Source organism: Salvelinus sp. IW2-2015, linkage group LG8, assembly GCF_002910315.2.
Source record: "Salvelinus sp. IW2-2015 linkage group LG8, ASM291031v2, whole genome shotgun sequence".
Classification (NCBI taxonomy): domain Eukaryota; kingdom Metazoa; phylum Chordata; class Actinopteri; order Salmoniformes; family Salmonidae; genus Salvelinus; species Salvelinus sp. IW2-2015.
The window spans coordinates 50,532,058-50,548,502 of NC_036848.1; the positions used below are offsets into that span (position 1 = coordinate 50,532,058).

The 16,445-nt window shown below is 41.7% G+C and overlaps 2 protein-coding genes across 7 annotated transcripts in view; both read left to right on the forward strand.

Moving 5' to 3' along the window:
- Positions 1–131: 131 nt before the first annotated feature.
- Positions 132–9,801, forward strand: LOC111968082 (phosphoglycerate mutase 1). Its single transcript, XM_023993617.2, has 4 exons — positions 132–381; positions 2,740–3,014; positions 8,303–8,483; positions 8,981–9,801. Exons 1-4 carry the CDS (start codon positions 243–245, stop codon positions 9,148–9,150), a joined length of 765 nt encoding a protein of 254 aa, XP_023849385.1. The 5' UTR covers positions 132–242; the 3' UTR covers positions 9,151–9,801.
- Positions 9,802–12,639: 2,838 nt separating this feature from the next.
- The window catches only part of LOC111968083 (serine/arginine repetitive matrix protein 2), a 28,653-nt gene continuing 24,847 nt past the window's right edge, over positions 12,640–16,445 (forward strand). For 2 of the 6 annotated variants that reach the window (XM_070444983.1, XM_023993621.2), the window contains exon 1: positions 12,643–12,890. Coding sequence is in view for 3 of the 6 variants with exons in the window: in XM_070444982.1 (XP_070301083.1) it covers positions 15,802–15,844 (43 nt within the window). In the remaining 3 variants the exon portion in view is untranslated. Of the gene's footprint in view, positions 12,957–15,430; positions 15,845–16,445 lie in introns of all 6 variants that reach the window. The other 4 variants (XM_070444982.1, XR_011480356.1, XM_070444981.1 and 1 more) reach the window with 4 other exon arrangements.

The following is a 16,445-nucleotide window of genomic DNA, read 5'->3' on the forward strand; positions in this document are numbered from 1 at the left end:
AACGATGTACAAATGGTCCTCTATTTCATTGGTCTAGGAATATGCAGGAAGTACCGCAGGGGGATCCTATTAGACTGCTGTAAAACAAAGAGCGAGAAAAATAACCAATCGCATCACTCGTATCTGCTAGCGTCAAAGATAGCTGTCCATGTCCATCCATTCTGTTGCTGTCTTCTCAATTTGAACAGTGCCGTTTATTCCTTATTTTTAGAGCTTAATCAACGCAAACGAATATATCACTTATGGCCGCGTACAAGCTGGTGTTGATCCGCCACGGAGAGAGCAACTGGAACCAGGATAATCGATTCTGCGGCTGGTTTGACGCAGATCTGAGTGAGACTGGAGAACGGGAGGCGAGGAGAGGAGGACAGGCCCTGAAAGGTGGAATCTTGTTATTTTTATTTGACCAGCTAGCTACTCACTTTATATCAGACACAAACACATAAAATGTTTTCTCACTAAAGACACTGACTTTGATTGTACATTTCCATGATCTATTTGAAATATCTGTCGCAGCTGCTAGCCCTACAGTATTTTGGAAGCCTGTAGTGCCAGCCCAGTTGGCCATTTTGCTGCCTGAAGGAAACTAAACTATCTTATTTGATGTCTATTCACTATAGAAATGGTAGTTGTGAAAACACTTGTTACCAATACCAGCAATGTCACGTGATGACCTCATCGATTTTGACATAGGATGGAGGTGTTTTGGTGGCTGTAACCCACCGTGGTAAAGTTGGTTTAATTGTTCGATATTCGCCGGACCTTCAAACCTCAATTGCTCGTGAACGGTTTGCGCTACAGATCTCAGGCTGGTAGGCTCTTTATGGAGGAAAAAAGGGTTTCATTTTTTTTCTCCCGATTTCAACCGAGTAAAAAAAAAAAAAATCTCTCAGCAACGATGTAGGCAGTCTGCTGCACATCCTATGCAATCCCTTGAGCGTGACACTCCGTTCCATTACGCTACACACGAGTCATTGGACGAAGGCGTCTTCTGTAGGGGGAGTTTCATTAAAATCTTGATGCTCGGTCTGAACATTACTATGTATTAGTGATGCGCGGGTTTACTCACAACCCGCAGTCCCCGTCGTAGCCTAACCGTTTAGGGTCATTCAATATTGTGTAGATGAGGGGCAGGTGGGTGGCGTGCGGGTTGAATAAAGATAAAACAACACCTTAAAAATCCATAAATGTATATTTATTGTTATTTATAGGCTACATGTAGCCTAAAATAATGTAATAAAAACTTATAAATGTATCATTCTTGTTATTTATAGGCTACACATTGTAAATAATTTGTTTTTAACTGACTTGCCTAGTTAAAAAACATTATATAGCCTAAAATAATGAAATAAAAACCTATAAATGTATAATTATTGTTATTTATGGGCTACATTTAGCCTGAAATAATAACCTTTCTGGCATTAGAGCATAAGCCTAAACTTTAGGGCTTAACTGTACACTCACGCCAAATAGCCTACACACCAATTGACATGCTTTTGGGAACTGGCAGAAAAAGTGCCAGTTATGTGTGATTGTGAGGGGCAATACAAATTCCACAGGCACAGGATGGGGACTTTACATAGGTGTATGGCAAGTCAAGGGAACTATAGTCTTCTGTTCAGATGTGTTAAATGTAAACTGAAATCTGGACACTGACTGTAGGTCTATAACCTCTCACATAGCCTTAATATTAACTCCTGCAAGAATTTAAGCATGTCTTGCAGTAAAATTATGCACCAAATGTAAGCAAAATTTTGACTCGGGGACGGGAGTGGAGAAATATGATTCTCATCTTGAGAGATTGTGAAAATGTGGTTAGATACTGTCTGTTTTTATATTTTTTTATATTCAAATAATTTTGTGAGGAGGACAAAGGATGTGCAGCATGTGTCCATCCCTTCTGAACAGTTTGAAGTTTCTAGGTGATGTGTTCAGAATTTGAATATTGTGATCATGCACTTTTTTGATGGTCCCTAACTAGTTACATAGATCTTGTGGCAGCCTGCCTACAACCTTGCCATGATATTGTGATGCTCTGATTGAAATCTGGAAGCTAGACATGTGCAATGTTGTACACCTTTTTTCCTTCATAAAGAGCCTAACTTGAGGTCTGTAGCTCAAACCGTTTACAAGCTATTGAGGTTTGAAGGTCCAAATGTCCAGCGACTATGTCAAGTCAACTTTACCACGGTTGTACCTATTGTTTCCACCTCGACCATGCCCTCATTCCATACCCTATGAAAGTCCCAGCTACTTCCTGGTTCAAGTCTAGGTTGAAGATGACAATCTTATATTTTCGGCCTAGACTTGAACTAGGAAATTACTTGTGTGTGACTTTTATAACTAACCCATTACTTGTTCTGTGGTATTGCTATCTATGGTGGGGCTCCGCCTATTAGTTCAGCCCCCTTTTACTATGGACGAATGAGCAACGGAGATCCTGCATCCACTGCTTTTGATGTCACAGCTCTTCCAATGTGAACATGATGTGAACATGACGTTCTAGACGTGCTGCTTCATGCAATGAATGAAATCAAACCTTACTCAGTGTGTTAGGGAAATATCTGGCTTTCTGACTCAAGTTTAGACATATTTGGGCCAAAACTTAGGCTTTTAGTAACCCTGATGATTTGAATTTGACCAGAGATGTTGTTTACATACAGTAGCTTACATAGCAGTCCAACCACCCACCAAAATCAACCTGAATCAAACCCTGAACACATCCTTTCTCTTCCTCAGATGCTGGCTATGAGTTTGACGTGTGCTACACCTCAGTCCTAAAGAGGGCCATCCGCACTCTGTGGCTGTGTCTGGACAGCATTGACCAGATGTGGCTTCCCGTCCACCGGACCTGGCGCCTCAACGAGCGCCACTACGGTGGCCTGACAGGATTAAACAAGTCAGAGACTGCCGCCAAGCACGGAGAGGCTCAGGTGAAGATCTGGAGGCGGAGCTTCGATATCCCTCCTCCCACTATGGATCCGGACCACGACTTCTACACCGTCATCAGCAAGGTGAGGGACACACTCACTAACATGGGGGAGAATTGACCTAATATGGCATCAGACATCAACATAATTCATTAATCTGTCTTTAGGCTCATTCACATTGGGAAGAGCCTATAGTGACAGTCTTGTTTAGGGCTGTGGTGGTGATTGTCAAGCAAATAACTGCCTGTCTCACAGTAATTTACCGTTAATTAGCAGAAACATATTTAGCATCTCCTGGCTTCCACAAATAGCCTACAAGTCACTGATGCAGACCTTTGGAACATATACATTTTTAAAAGTAAAAAAAATCGATTTAATATAGCCTACACCATCACAATAAATCCATTATTTATTTTACACAGGTCTAAATAAACATGATATGAAGAAAATTTTGTATTTTTCAGAAGAACAGAATAGCATACTCTGAGTTGTCCTTATGTTAGGCCCTGATATGGCTAAGCCATATGCCTGTGGGCTACACTAGTTTATTTAGCAGACAAGATTTGCTTAGAATTCTGTGGCATAATTTTAAATAATTTTATCGTATGGAGAATACAATTGAACAAAGCTGAATAAAATAGAAAGGATATTTTCTCCAAACGATTTCAAAGGAAGTGCGCACATGCAGCTATTCTGTGTTGAGCTGTTAACAAAGAAACTGGTCCTCCTATATGCTTCATTTAGAGATATTTATGCAACTTGAGTTGTGATACAAACGTAGGGCTATATGTTTTGATGTTTAATACATTCTAAGGCTGCATGATGGGACTCTAATGATGATTTGAAAAAAGTCACAAGCTGCCCACACTTCATCAGTCTCTCATTCACAATTTGACAAGAACTTGATAATATTCTCACCAAGCCTCGAATTTACCGGCGGCATCCCCCTTGTGTGACTGTAATGCCCCCTATAAAAATCTATGCCTTTTGCGGCCAAAGCTTCAAAGCATCTCTCACTCACATGGTTCTCTCAGATGTAGCCAATGCCCGTCCCTTGATTGGGTCCTTCTCACAGACATTTCAGCTAAGAAGTAGGCTACAAGTGAATGAAGACCGACACATCAGGGACGCAACTGCCCGCGTCACTCTTATGGAATTCTGAGGTGCATATTGAGATGTTAGAACTGTCCACATTTATCCTACTTCTATCAGCCAACAAGATGAGTCGGCCTGACGAACAGCCGAAACACTAGCCTGTGTCAATATACTGTCCCCCATAGTACAAAAGTTGTCCTATTCTTTTGGTCAACTTGTCCTTCTGTGCCATAAATAAATATTCCAAACATGGTCTGGGACAGTTGTGGGATATGATAGATCCCAAATTAATACAACTCGCATCAAAAAAACATTTAAAGCAATGAGGATGTTCATTTATCTTAACATTTTGATAAACTATTAGGATATTTTTTCACATATGCGCACACGGCAGTAGGCTACAAGCGAGAATGTTCCAAAATGCAATGAATTAGCGGTAAAAAAAAAAACTCTTATTGAAAATGATTGCAAATGTGATTACGCATGTAATGCTTTAATTTAAAGGTGCATTTTTATGGTGACAATTATCTTCCCCAAACTTGAAACTCCATCGCAGCCTATGTATGCCAGTTAGGCTTTACACCGGTTATATAGCGGATTAATGTGCTTCATTTTAAGAAGTTATTTGGCCACTTTAGTTGTGGTACAACCCGTATCAAAACATATAGGCCTATGGACTAGGCTACATGAAGTGTGCAACTAATTTGAAAAAGTCTAAAAAAACAAAAAACAATTATGTGCTGTTTCTTGCCTTAATGCACAAGCTGGGCATCATTCACAAATGATAGGCTAATATTGCCACCCATCAGACTATTAATTTTTCGTTTTGTCTTTACATATACTAAATAATATATGTGTGATATTCGTTTTTATTTCGAATGGACCAAAAATAATAATAATAATCTATGCACTTATATTGTGTATGGAGGACGCTTTCCCCATGGTTTATATTCAGGCCAGCAAAGTAGGCTATACTCCTGTTGCAAAGCAGAATGCCTAATATTAGGAAAGTTGATAAATTAATATAGTAGGACTAGCCTATAGAAAGTTGATGGGATCCTCTTCTTTTTAATAGAGGCCATCAAAACGCTTCTTTTTTTTTGTCATGCAATTGCATAGCCTATAGAAATGTTGCGCAACATGAGCTCATGGACAATCATGAAGTGTTTGATTAGATTTGCATTGATGTCAGAGTTATTAGAGGGGCAATAGAGTGCTGAGTACCAGACAGTTAAAGTTTGGTAGGCTACTAATGACCAGCAGCATCAGAGCGTGGAGAAGCCTAATTACTGTGACTAAACAGAGGGGCAGCAGTAGATACTAGTATAGGCTGTGTGTTATGCTGAGGAGAGTGTTTTAGGTTATGGCCATGTCCCAAATGACACCCTATTTTCTATATAGTGCACTACTTTTAACTAAAGGAGTAGTGCACACTATAAGGAATAGAGTGCCATTTGGGATACATCCTATGTGTCTGTGCCCTCTGTCTGCACCACCAGGTCCCATGGGAAGACCACAGGCCAGGCCAGGGTAGGCAGGGAGGGCCACCTCCAGTCCAGGAGAGCTGCTGTTGTGTGCAGGATTTCATTTTATCTTAGCACTTATTGTTGAACTGTAATCATCGATTTGATTGAAGTAATGATCTTTAAATTAAGTTGCTATGATCAGGACTGGATACAATCTACAGGGGCAGCATTTCCTCAAGCATACTGGTGGTTAGTCCTCCTGACCATTAAAACAAAATGGCTTCCGCCTCGCCTGGTCATACATGCATACATGTTTGAAGTATTTTTTTATAGAACAGGGTCTTTTTGTGTTGTGTTTCAACTCTCTGAGTTAATCTATTTCAGAGGAGTGTGATGTAAAACGGTAAAGTTCAAAGTTAAGCTGAGATCAGAATCGAATGGTGAATGCGTCATCGGTATTGACAGGGGTCAGTGGTTATGATGTGTTAAAGATTGCCATGTAGGACTATCAGAGATATAGAGTACAGGTGCATTGGCCAACTGATCTTCATAGACTAAACATTTGGATAAAGCAAATAATTTGTCTGACTTATTCAATGTACAGTCGTGGCCAAAGGTTTTGAGAATGACACATATACATTTTCACAAAGTCTGCTGCCTCAGTTTGTATGATGGCAATTTGCATATACCCCAGAATGTTATGAAGAGTGATCAGCTGAATTGCAATTAATTGCAAAGTCCCTCTTTGCCATGCAAATGAACTGAATCCCCCAAAAACATTTCCACTGCATTTCAGCCCTGCCACAAAAGGACCAGCTGGCATCATGTCAGTGATTCTCTCGTTAACACAGGTGTGATTGTTGACGAGGACAAGGTTGGAGATCACTCTGTCATGCTGATTGAGTTCGAATAACAGACTGGAAGCTTCAAAAGGAGGGTGGTGCTTGGAATCATTGTTCTTCCTCTGTCAATCATGGTTACCTGCAAGGAAACACGTGCCGTCATAATTTCTTTGCACAAAAAGGGCTTCACAGGCAAGGATATTGCTGCCAGTAAGATTGCACCTAAATCAACCATTTATCGGATCATCAAGAACTTCAAGGAGAGTGGTTCAGTTGTTGTGAAGAAGGCTTCAGGGCGCACAAGCAAGTCCAGCAAGCGCCAGGACCGTCTCCTAAAATTGATTCAGCTGCGGGATCGGGGCACCACCAGTACAGAGCTTGCTAAGGAATGGCAGCAGGCAGGTGTGAGTGCATCTGCACGCACAGTGAGGCGAAGACTTTTGGAGGATGGCCTGGTGCCAAGAAGGGAAGCAAAGAAGCCACTTCTCTCCAGGAAAAACATCAGGGACAGACTGATATTCTGCAAAAGGTACAGGGATTGGACTGCTGAGGACTGGGGTAAAGTAATTTCCTCTGATGAATCCCCTTTCCGATTGTTTGGGGCATCCGGAAAAAAGCTTGTCCGTAGAAGACAAGGTGAGCACTACCATCAGTCCTGTGTCATGCCAACAGTAAAGCATCCTGAGACCCTTCATGTGTGGGGTTGCTTCTCAGCCAAGGGAGTGGCCTCACTCACAATTTTGCCTAAGAACACAGCCATGAATACAGAATGGTACCAACACATCCTCCGAGAGCAACTTCTCCCAAACATCCAGGAACAGTTTGGTGACGAACAATGCCTTTTCCAGCATGATGGTGCACCTTGCCATAAAGAAAAGTGATAACTAAGTGGCTCGGGGAACAAAACATCGATATTTTGGGTCCATGGCCAGGATACTCCCCAGACCTTAATCCCATTGAGAACTTGTGGTCAATCCTCAAGAGGCGGGTGGACAAACAAAACCCCACAAACTCCAAGCATTGATTATGCAAGAATGGGCTGCCATCAGTCAGGATGTGGCCCAGAAGTTAATTGACAGCATGCCAGGGCCGATTGCAGAGGTCTTGAAAAAGAAGGGTCAACACTGCAAATATTGACTCTTTGCATCAACTACATGTAATTGTCAATAAAAGCCTTTGACACGTATGAAAGGCTTGTAATCATACTTCAGTATTCCATAGTAACATCTGACAAAAATATCTAAAGACACTGAAGCAGCAAACTTTGTGAAAATTCATATTTGTGTCTTTCTCAACTTTTGGCCACGACTGTACATAACTGAAAGCGCTGGACAGTTGAACGTTTCTTCCTTCTCTAGGGAATAAACAAAGATGTATTTATTTTGTGGAGTTCTTCTGAGCCAATGTGCCTTTTGCTTGCTCTTTGGTGTCGAGGCCGGGTTACTGTAAAATCACTTTGGCTGCGTTTACACAGGCAGCCCAATTCTGATATTTTTTTTTACTATACTGAACAAAAATATAAATGTAACACTTTCAACAATTTTACTGGGTTACAGGTCATATAAGGAAATCATTCAATTTAAATAAATAAATTGGTCCCTAATCAATGGATTTCACATGACTGGGCAAGGGCACAGATTTTTGAGAGAAATAAGCTTTTTGTGCATATGGAAATGTTCTGGTATCTTTTATTTCAGCTCATTAAATATGTGACCAGCACTTTTCATGTTGTGTTTTATAATTTTGTTCAGTCTAATTGGTCTTTTGACCAATCATATCAGCTCTTCTGCCAATAATTGGGTAAAAGATCATAATTGGGCTGCCTGTGTAAATAAAGCCTAAAATGACCACTGCTGATGTAAAAAGAGCTTTATAGATGTGATTTGATAGCAATATGATTGTATGAGGCTTTAGGCCCAGGTTGCTGATAGGCATTTTTTAGTTTGTTGACGTACTATATTTTCTTTAGGACCGTCGTTATGGTGACCTGTCGGAGGAGCAGCTTCCGTCCTGTGAGAGCCTGAAGGATACCATCGCCCGGGCACTGCCCTACTGGAACGACGAGATTGTCCCCCAGATCAAACAGGGCAAGAGGGTACTCATTGCTGCCCACGGCAACAGCCTCAGGGGCATTGTTAAGCACCTCGAGGGTAGGTAGTAGGAACTGCTTAGAACAGTGAATAGCTCTAACCTCTTGGCTCTGGAGAGCCACATGGTGTGCAGGTTTTTGTTACAGCCTAGTACTAATGCATCTTTTTGAAAATGAATACCAGTTTTTAAATCATAAACTGTTCATGGTCACAATTAGTCAAATCAGGTGTGTTAGTGCTGGGCTGAAACAAAAGCCTGAACACACCAATTATCCCCAGGAGTGGAATTGGAGAACCCTGATTAGTTTCTAGGAAGTACCTGTGGTAGTATCGTATTTTCAGGCCTGAGGTTTTATACATTCTAATCGGCACATATCGATTGTATGATATATTTTTTTAAATCGCACACTGAAATATGTTGCACCTCAACCCTCATGTGTAAGTGTCCATCTGTGTGTTCCTTCTTTTTTTTGTATACGCTCTCTTTTGTCATTATATTTTAATTGACATTTACAGCATGTTATCAACCATGTCCTGCTCTGTGCTGCCCCCTGCAGGTATGTCAGAGGAGGCAATCATGGAGTTGAACCTGCCCACAGGCATCCCCATCCTGTACGAGCTGGACAAGAACCTGAAGCCCGTCAAACCCATGCAGTTCCTGGGGGATGAGGAGACTGTCAGGAAGGCTATGGAGGCCGTGGCAGCCCAGGGCAAAGCCAAGAAGTAGAGGGAGAGAGAGGGGGCACTTTGTGTATCGTGCAGTAGGAAGTTGCGCTTATCTAGGATCAGATTTTAGCCTCCCACCGATTCCCAACCTTTCATTAGGAAGGAAGCATGTATAACTGACCCTAGATCATTCTCTGTGGGAAGCTTCATTCTACTCCATGTGGCACAGAGTAAGGGATATGGGTCGGAGTAGAGGGTCAACAATACTACAGCTCTCAAAGGAGCTCTCACACACTCTGTACATGTAGTCCAAGAAACAGAGGCACTAAGAATGTGTGTTCATATTCAACTCTACTGTGCATATATATATATATTTTTTTAATGATTATAAAGTAACTAATAAGTTAGTATAAGTGGATATTTATTGACCAAGCTACTTATATGGGGACCAATGACTATCAAATCACACAGTCATCATTCCACTGGCTTATTAATGTTTCTGTAAGACCAAAAAAAAAAGGTGTTTCCCCTGTTTGACGATGGATCACTGAGATTACGAATGTGGTGATGAAGCCTCATTGATTTGAAAATAGTTGGTCTTGCGTTATTATACTTCCAAGTTTCGCTAGAAAATAGTATATATTTAGATGTTATAGAAGCATTTTTGCACTTAAAAACGTAAACAGTAATGTGATTTCTATCCAAAGAAAACAACAACAACAAAAATAGCCAAATGAATAAATAGTTAAAACCACAAGAAGGGAGAAATAATTCATATTTGCACAACACACACGGTTGTACTGGTTCTTCACTTGTTCTTTTCCTCTCCCCTGTCTGGTTGCACTATTCACTGTACACCCACATCAGACGTTGGAAGACAGTGTCCATCTCCTCTTAAGGATCGGACCCTTTTTCCCACATTTTCGCCTAAAATGACATACCCAAATCTAACTGCCTGTAGCTCAGGCCCTGAAGCAAGGATATGCATATTCTTGATACCATTTGAAAGGAAACACTTTGAAGTTTGTGGAAATGTGAAATTAATGTAGGAGAATATAATACATTAGATCTGGTGAAAGATATTACAGAGAAAAAAACATGCTTTTTCATTTATTTATTTTCATCTTTGAAATGCAAGAGAGGCCATTCATTATATGACTTAGGAGTCTAGGTGCAATTTAGATTTTGGCCACTAGATAGCAGCAGTGTATGTGCAAAGTTTTAGACTGATCCAATGAACCATTGTATTGCTGTTCAAAATGTCTGCCCAAATATGCCTAATTGGTTTATTGATACATTTTCAAGTACATAACTGTGCACTCTCCTCAAACAATAGCATGGTATTATTTCACTGTAATAGCTACTGTAAATTGGACAGTGCAGTTAGATTAACAAGAATTAAAGTTTTCTGCCCATATAAGACATGTCTGTCCTGGAAAGTTTGCTTTTACTTACAACTGTCATGCTAATCACATTAGCGCATGTTAGCTCAACTGTCCCGGTATAGGGACACTGATCCTGTAGAGGTTTTTAAGAGCTGTGGCAGAGACCAAATAGCTCTTTCTCCCATGCCCCCTTCCCTTGATGTTGCTTCTGTGTGTCATGTATTTTTACAATTCACTGTAAAACAACATCAGAAGTTGACTGAATACCTTTCCTAGCCTTGGATGGTGCTTCTATGTGTCATGTACTGCTGTTTGTAACATGTTTTTCCGTCCCATTTCCTCTTGAGTAGTGTGTCCCATTGATACTGTTTTGTCAGTGGGATCAAACGTTTGGTTCCTGCACTGTCGGTCTGTTTCTGCTTTAGCCTACACCAGTGGCATTCAGGGCTAAACATTCATAGATGCAGATAGAAATAGATTGCACGTAACAGACCAACTCGCTTCTTCCACGTCCAAGCGAGCTGATTCGTTTTATATACGTTTCATTTTTATCTTCAACTTTGTGAGCATTCCACAACCTATGAATAGGCCCATACTCTACGTTTACCTTAACATTTACATTTAAGTCATTTAGCTGACGCTCTTATCCAGAGCGACTTACAAATTGGAAAGTTCATACATATTCATCCTGGTCCCCCCGTGGGGAATGAACCCACAACCCTGGCGTTGCAAGCGCCATGCTCTACCAACTGAGCCACACGGGACCTTAACAACCCTGTCTGCTGCTAGAACCACTCTTCTACTCTGAAAAGATTTCTACTGTGTTAATTTTACTTTGGTGGGATAACTTGATGACGTTTGCCTTTTCTGTTTGTAACACCTCTAAGTGGGAAAACTGCAATGCAAGTACCCATTCCTATAGGATATGCCTGTTCTATCCTTCCCCAGCCGTTCCCAAGACATTCTCCTTTGACATTGTTGCCAATCTTCTGACTGAAAGGAAAATCCTTTGGAATAAAAGGTTATTTATTAGTGTTCAACTTCATTGTAATGCACTGTTTCTGAAGCCTGTGCTGAACCAATAAATGTGTGGAAAAATATTAACATGTATTTGATCTGTATCTTTTTATTTTAGAAATCTAAGGACACTGGTTTAGTAGGCCTCTCAATGGCACACCTGTGCAGCCAGCCAGGACGTGACGTGTTTATCCATCACAAAAATGTCAGGTATCATAACTTCACTGTGACTTTACAGCTGGCGTGATAGAAAGGAAAAGCTCTCATATATCGCGTTCAAAACAACTGGGAACTCTGAACCCCCCGAATTCAACTGGGAACTCAGAAAAAAAAGAGTCCCAACTGGGAAAAATCCCTTTGAACGGTCACCCAACTAAGGAAAACCTTTTTTTTGTGGTTTTACAGTTGTCTTGATATCCTGATAGGAAACAAATACTTAGCGAAGTTAGTTTAACGGATAACTTGTTCTGTTATAATGAGAGAAAAAAATGTAAAGGAAATGGGAGGTGAGACTGTAGTTACATTTCATTAAGTTACCTTAGTCCTTACACTTCCTTTGCAACAGAAACTAGTCAGCAGCAAGCTAGACAGTCTTAGCGTGTCAAATCTGGGCTTGTTAGATAATTAGCTAGTCATATCACACAGATGTGTAAACTGCTGGGTAACACCAACCTAGTTAGCTAGATGTTATTGTCGGGAGTTTGAATAACGTACCCCGTGTATATAGCCAAGTTATCGTTACTCATGATTGTGTATTTATTCCTTGTTATTAGATATTTTTCTATTGATCTTTTTTTTTGCTCTCTGCATTGTTGGGAAGGGCCGTAAGTAACATTTCATTGTTAAGTCCACACCTGTTGTTTACGAAATGTTTTTTTAAGTCGACACTATTTGGTTGCTAGAGTACAGTAGCAAGTTAACAACCTATACATTTTTTGCTTTCTATACGATTTCATAAATTGTTAAATTATGACTCTTATACAAATTCCAGGTAAATTGATGAGTGAGACAAATTGCTTTGTGGACATAATTATAGACTTTAAGCAAATGGACAGACAGGTCGACAGTCAGATGCCGCGTTCAAAACAAGTCGGAACTCGGAAATCTCCGACTTCAGTGTGTTTTAGACAACCTAGGAACACGCATATACGCTCTGTATGTTCCTAGAAGATAACTGGGAACTCGTAAAAAATACGAACTCAGACTGGGAAAAATATTTTTGAACGGTCATCCAACTTGGTGTTCCAAGTCGGAAACGCGAACATCTTTCTAGAGCTCCGACATTCCGACCTGAATATAAACGATGTCAGAGTTTGACCACTTTTTTTTTTCTCTCTCGAGTTACCAGTTGTCTTGAAAGCACCATGATATCCTGATAGGAAACAAATAACATAGCAAGGTTAGTGTTTAACGGAGAACTTGTTCTGTCATAATGAAACAAAATAGGATCTAAAGGAAATGGGAGGTAAGAAACGAGTTAGCTGCATTTCATTAAGTTATTTTAGTCCTTACACTTCCTGTGCAACAGAAACTAGACGGCAGCAAGCTAGACTGTTAGCGTGTTAGAAAGCTAGCTAGCTTATCACTAGGTCAGGGTTCCCCAACTTGCGGCCTGCGGGTGGTTTTATTTGCCCCCCCCTCAAAAAAACATTTTGTTTTCATTGTTGGACATAAGACTAAAAACACCAGGAAATCAGCTTCAATTAATTTTAATTTAAATACGCTGTTCCCATTTCATTAAGTTCCGGGTAAATTGACGAGTGAGAAATTGCTTTGTGAACATACATATTGACTTTAAGCAAATGGACACGTCGACTTGTGTGTGATTGTATATTACGTTCAGAACTCGAAAAATACGAGCTCAGACTGGGAGAAATCATTTTTAAAGGTCATAAAACGTGGAATTCTAAGTCGGAAACTCGGAACATATTTCTAAAGCTCTGACTTTCCACCCTGAAAATCAATAAAAGTGTATTTGTCACGTGCGCCGAATACAACAGGTGTAGGTAGACCTTACAGTGAAATGCTTACTTACAGGCTCTAACCAATAGTGCAAAAAAGCTATTAGGTGAATAATAGGTAGGTAAAGAAATAAAACAACAGTAAAAAGACAGGCTATATACAGTAGCGAGGCTACATACAGACACTGGTTGTCAGGCTGATTGAGGTAGTATGTAGATATGGTTAAAGTGACTATGCATATATGATGAAGAGAGAGTAGCAGTAGTGTAAAGAGGGGTTGGCGGGACACAATGCAGATAGCCCGGTTAGCCAATGTGCGGGAGCACTGGTTGGTCGGCCCAATTGAGGTAGTATGTACATGAATGTATAGTTAAAGTGACTATGCATATATGATGAACAGAGTAGCAGCAGCGTAAAAGAGGGTTTTTGGGGAGGGGGGCACACATTGCAAATAGTCCGGGTAGCCATGTGATTACCTGTTCAGGAGTCTTATGGCTTGGGGGTAAAAACTGTTGAGAAGCATTTTTGTCCTAGACTTGGCACTCCGGTACGGCTTGCCATGCGGTAGTAGGGAGCACACTCTATGACTGGGGTGGCTGGGGTCTTTGACAATTTTTAGGGCCTTCCTCTGACACCGCCTGGTGTAGAGGTCCTGGATGTCAGGCAGCTTAGCCCCTGTGATGTACTGGGCCGTACGCACATCCCAGTCAGGATGCTCTCGATGTTGCAGCTGTAGAACCTTTTGAGGATCTCAGGACCCATGCCAAATCTTTTTAGTTTCCTGAGGAGGAATAGGCTTTGTCGTGCCCTCTTCATGACTGTCTTGGTGTGTTTGGACCATTCTAGTTTGTTGTCGATGTGGATACCAAGGAACTTGAAGCTCTCAACCTGCTCCACTACAGCCCCGTCGATGAGAATGGGGGCGTGCTCGGTCCTCTTTTTCCAGTAGTCCACAATCATCTCCTTAGTCTTGGTTACGTCGAGGGATAGGTTGTTTTTCTGTCACCACCCGGCCAGGTCTCTGACCTCCTCCCTATAGGCTGTCTCATCATTGTCGGTGATCAGGCCTACCTACCACTGTTGTTAGGTCTGCAATTTTAATGATAGTGTTGGAGTCCTGCCTGGCCATGCAGTCGTGGGTGAACAGGGAGTACAGGAGGGGACTGAGCACGCACCCCTGGGGAACTCTAGTGTTGAGGATCAGCGTGGCAGATGTGTTGCTACCTACCCTCACCACCTGGGGGAGGGCCGTCAGGAAGTCCAGGATCCAGTTGCAGAGGGAGGTGTTTAGTCCCAGGGTCCTTATCTTAGTGATGAGCTTTGAGGGTGCTATGGTGTTGAACGCTGAGCTGTTGTCAATTAATAGCATTCTCACTTAGGTGTTCCTTTTGTCCAGGTGGGAAAGGGCAGTGTGGAGTTCAATATAGATTGATCTGTTATGGCGATATGCAAATTGGAGTGGGTCTAGGGTTTCTGGGATAATGGTGTTGATGTGAGCCATTACCAACCTTTCAAAGCACTTCATGGCTACGGACGTGAATGCTACGGGTCTGCAGTCATTTAGGCAGGTTGCTTTTGTGTTCTTGGGCACAAGAACACAAAGGTGGTCCACTATGGTGGTCTGCCTTTGGTGGTCTGCCAGCACACATCCTGGTAATCGGTCTGGCCCCGCAGCCTTGTGTATGTTGACCTGTTTAAAGGTCTTACTCACGTCGGCTACGGAGAGCGTGATCACACAGTCGTCCAGAACAGCTGATGCTCTCATGCCTGCCTCAGTGTTGCTTGCCTCGAAGCGAGCAGAGAAGTGATAACTCGTCTGGTAGGCTCGTGTCACTGGGTAGCTCGCGGCTGTGCTTCCCTTTTGTAGTCTGTAATAGTTTGCAAGCCCTGCTACATAAGATGAGCGTCGGAGCCGGTGTAGTATGATTCAATCTTAGTCCTCTATTGACGCTTTGCCTGTTTGATTGTTCTTCGCAGGGCATAGCAGGATTTCTTGTAAGCTTCCGGGTTAGAGTCCCGCACCTTGAAAGCGGCAGCTCTACCTTTGAGCTCAGTGCGAATGTTGGCTGTAATTCATGGCTTCTGGTTGGGGTATGTATGTACAGTCACTGTGGGGACGATGTCCTCGATGCACTTATTGATAAAGCCAGTAACTGATGTGGTGTCCTCTGCAATGCCATCGGAAGAATCCCGGAACATATTCCAGTCTGTGATGGCAAAACAGTCCTGTAGTTTAGCATCTGTTTCATCTTACCACTTTTTTATAGACCGAGTCACTGGTGTTTCCTGCTTTAATTTTTGCTTGTAAGCAGGAATCAGGAGGATCGAGTTGTGGTCGGATTTACCAAATGGAGGGAGAGCTTTGTACGCGTCTGTGTGTGTGGAGTACAGGTGATCTAGAATTTTTTTTCCCTCTTGTTGCACATTTTCCATGTTGATGGAAATTTGGTAGAACTGATTTAATTTTCCCTGCATTAAAGTCTCCGGCCACTAGGAGCGCTGCCTCTGGGTGAGTGGTTTCCTTTAAAGATGACTGACGTCACGATTTTACCTAGTTTTTTTCTTAGTTCCCAGTTGTCTTGTAAGCACCAAGAGTCCTAGCTACTAATACTGAGTTCACAACAACTGGGATCTGGGAAACCTCAACTAAAGTGCTTTCAAGACAACTGGATACTCAGAGCGTAGCTCAGACTGTGAAAAAACATTTTAAACGGTCATCCAACTCGGAATGCCAAGTCGGCAAAGAGGCCCGACTTTCCAACCTAAAGATCACTGACTTCATTATTCAACCTTGTATTGTTTTTTTCAGAGTTCCCAGATGTTTTGAAGGCACCATAAGTTACAAGCATGTGATGTGATATTTGACACCACTTTTCCTGCATGCCAGTCACAACAGCCTATGGTGGTAATTCCCAAAACAACTGGGAACTCTGAAAAACACGAGGTCAAATCATTACGTCAGTGATCTTTAGGTCAGACCTCTTAGAAAGAG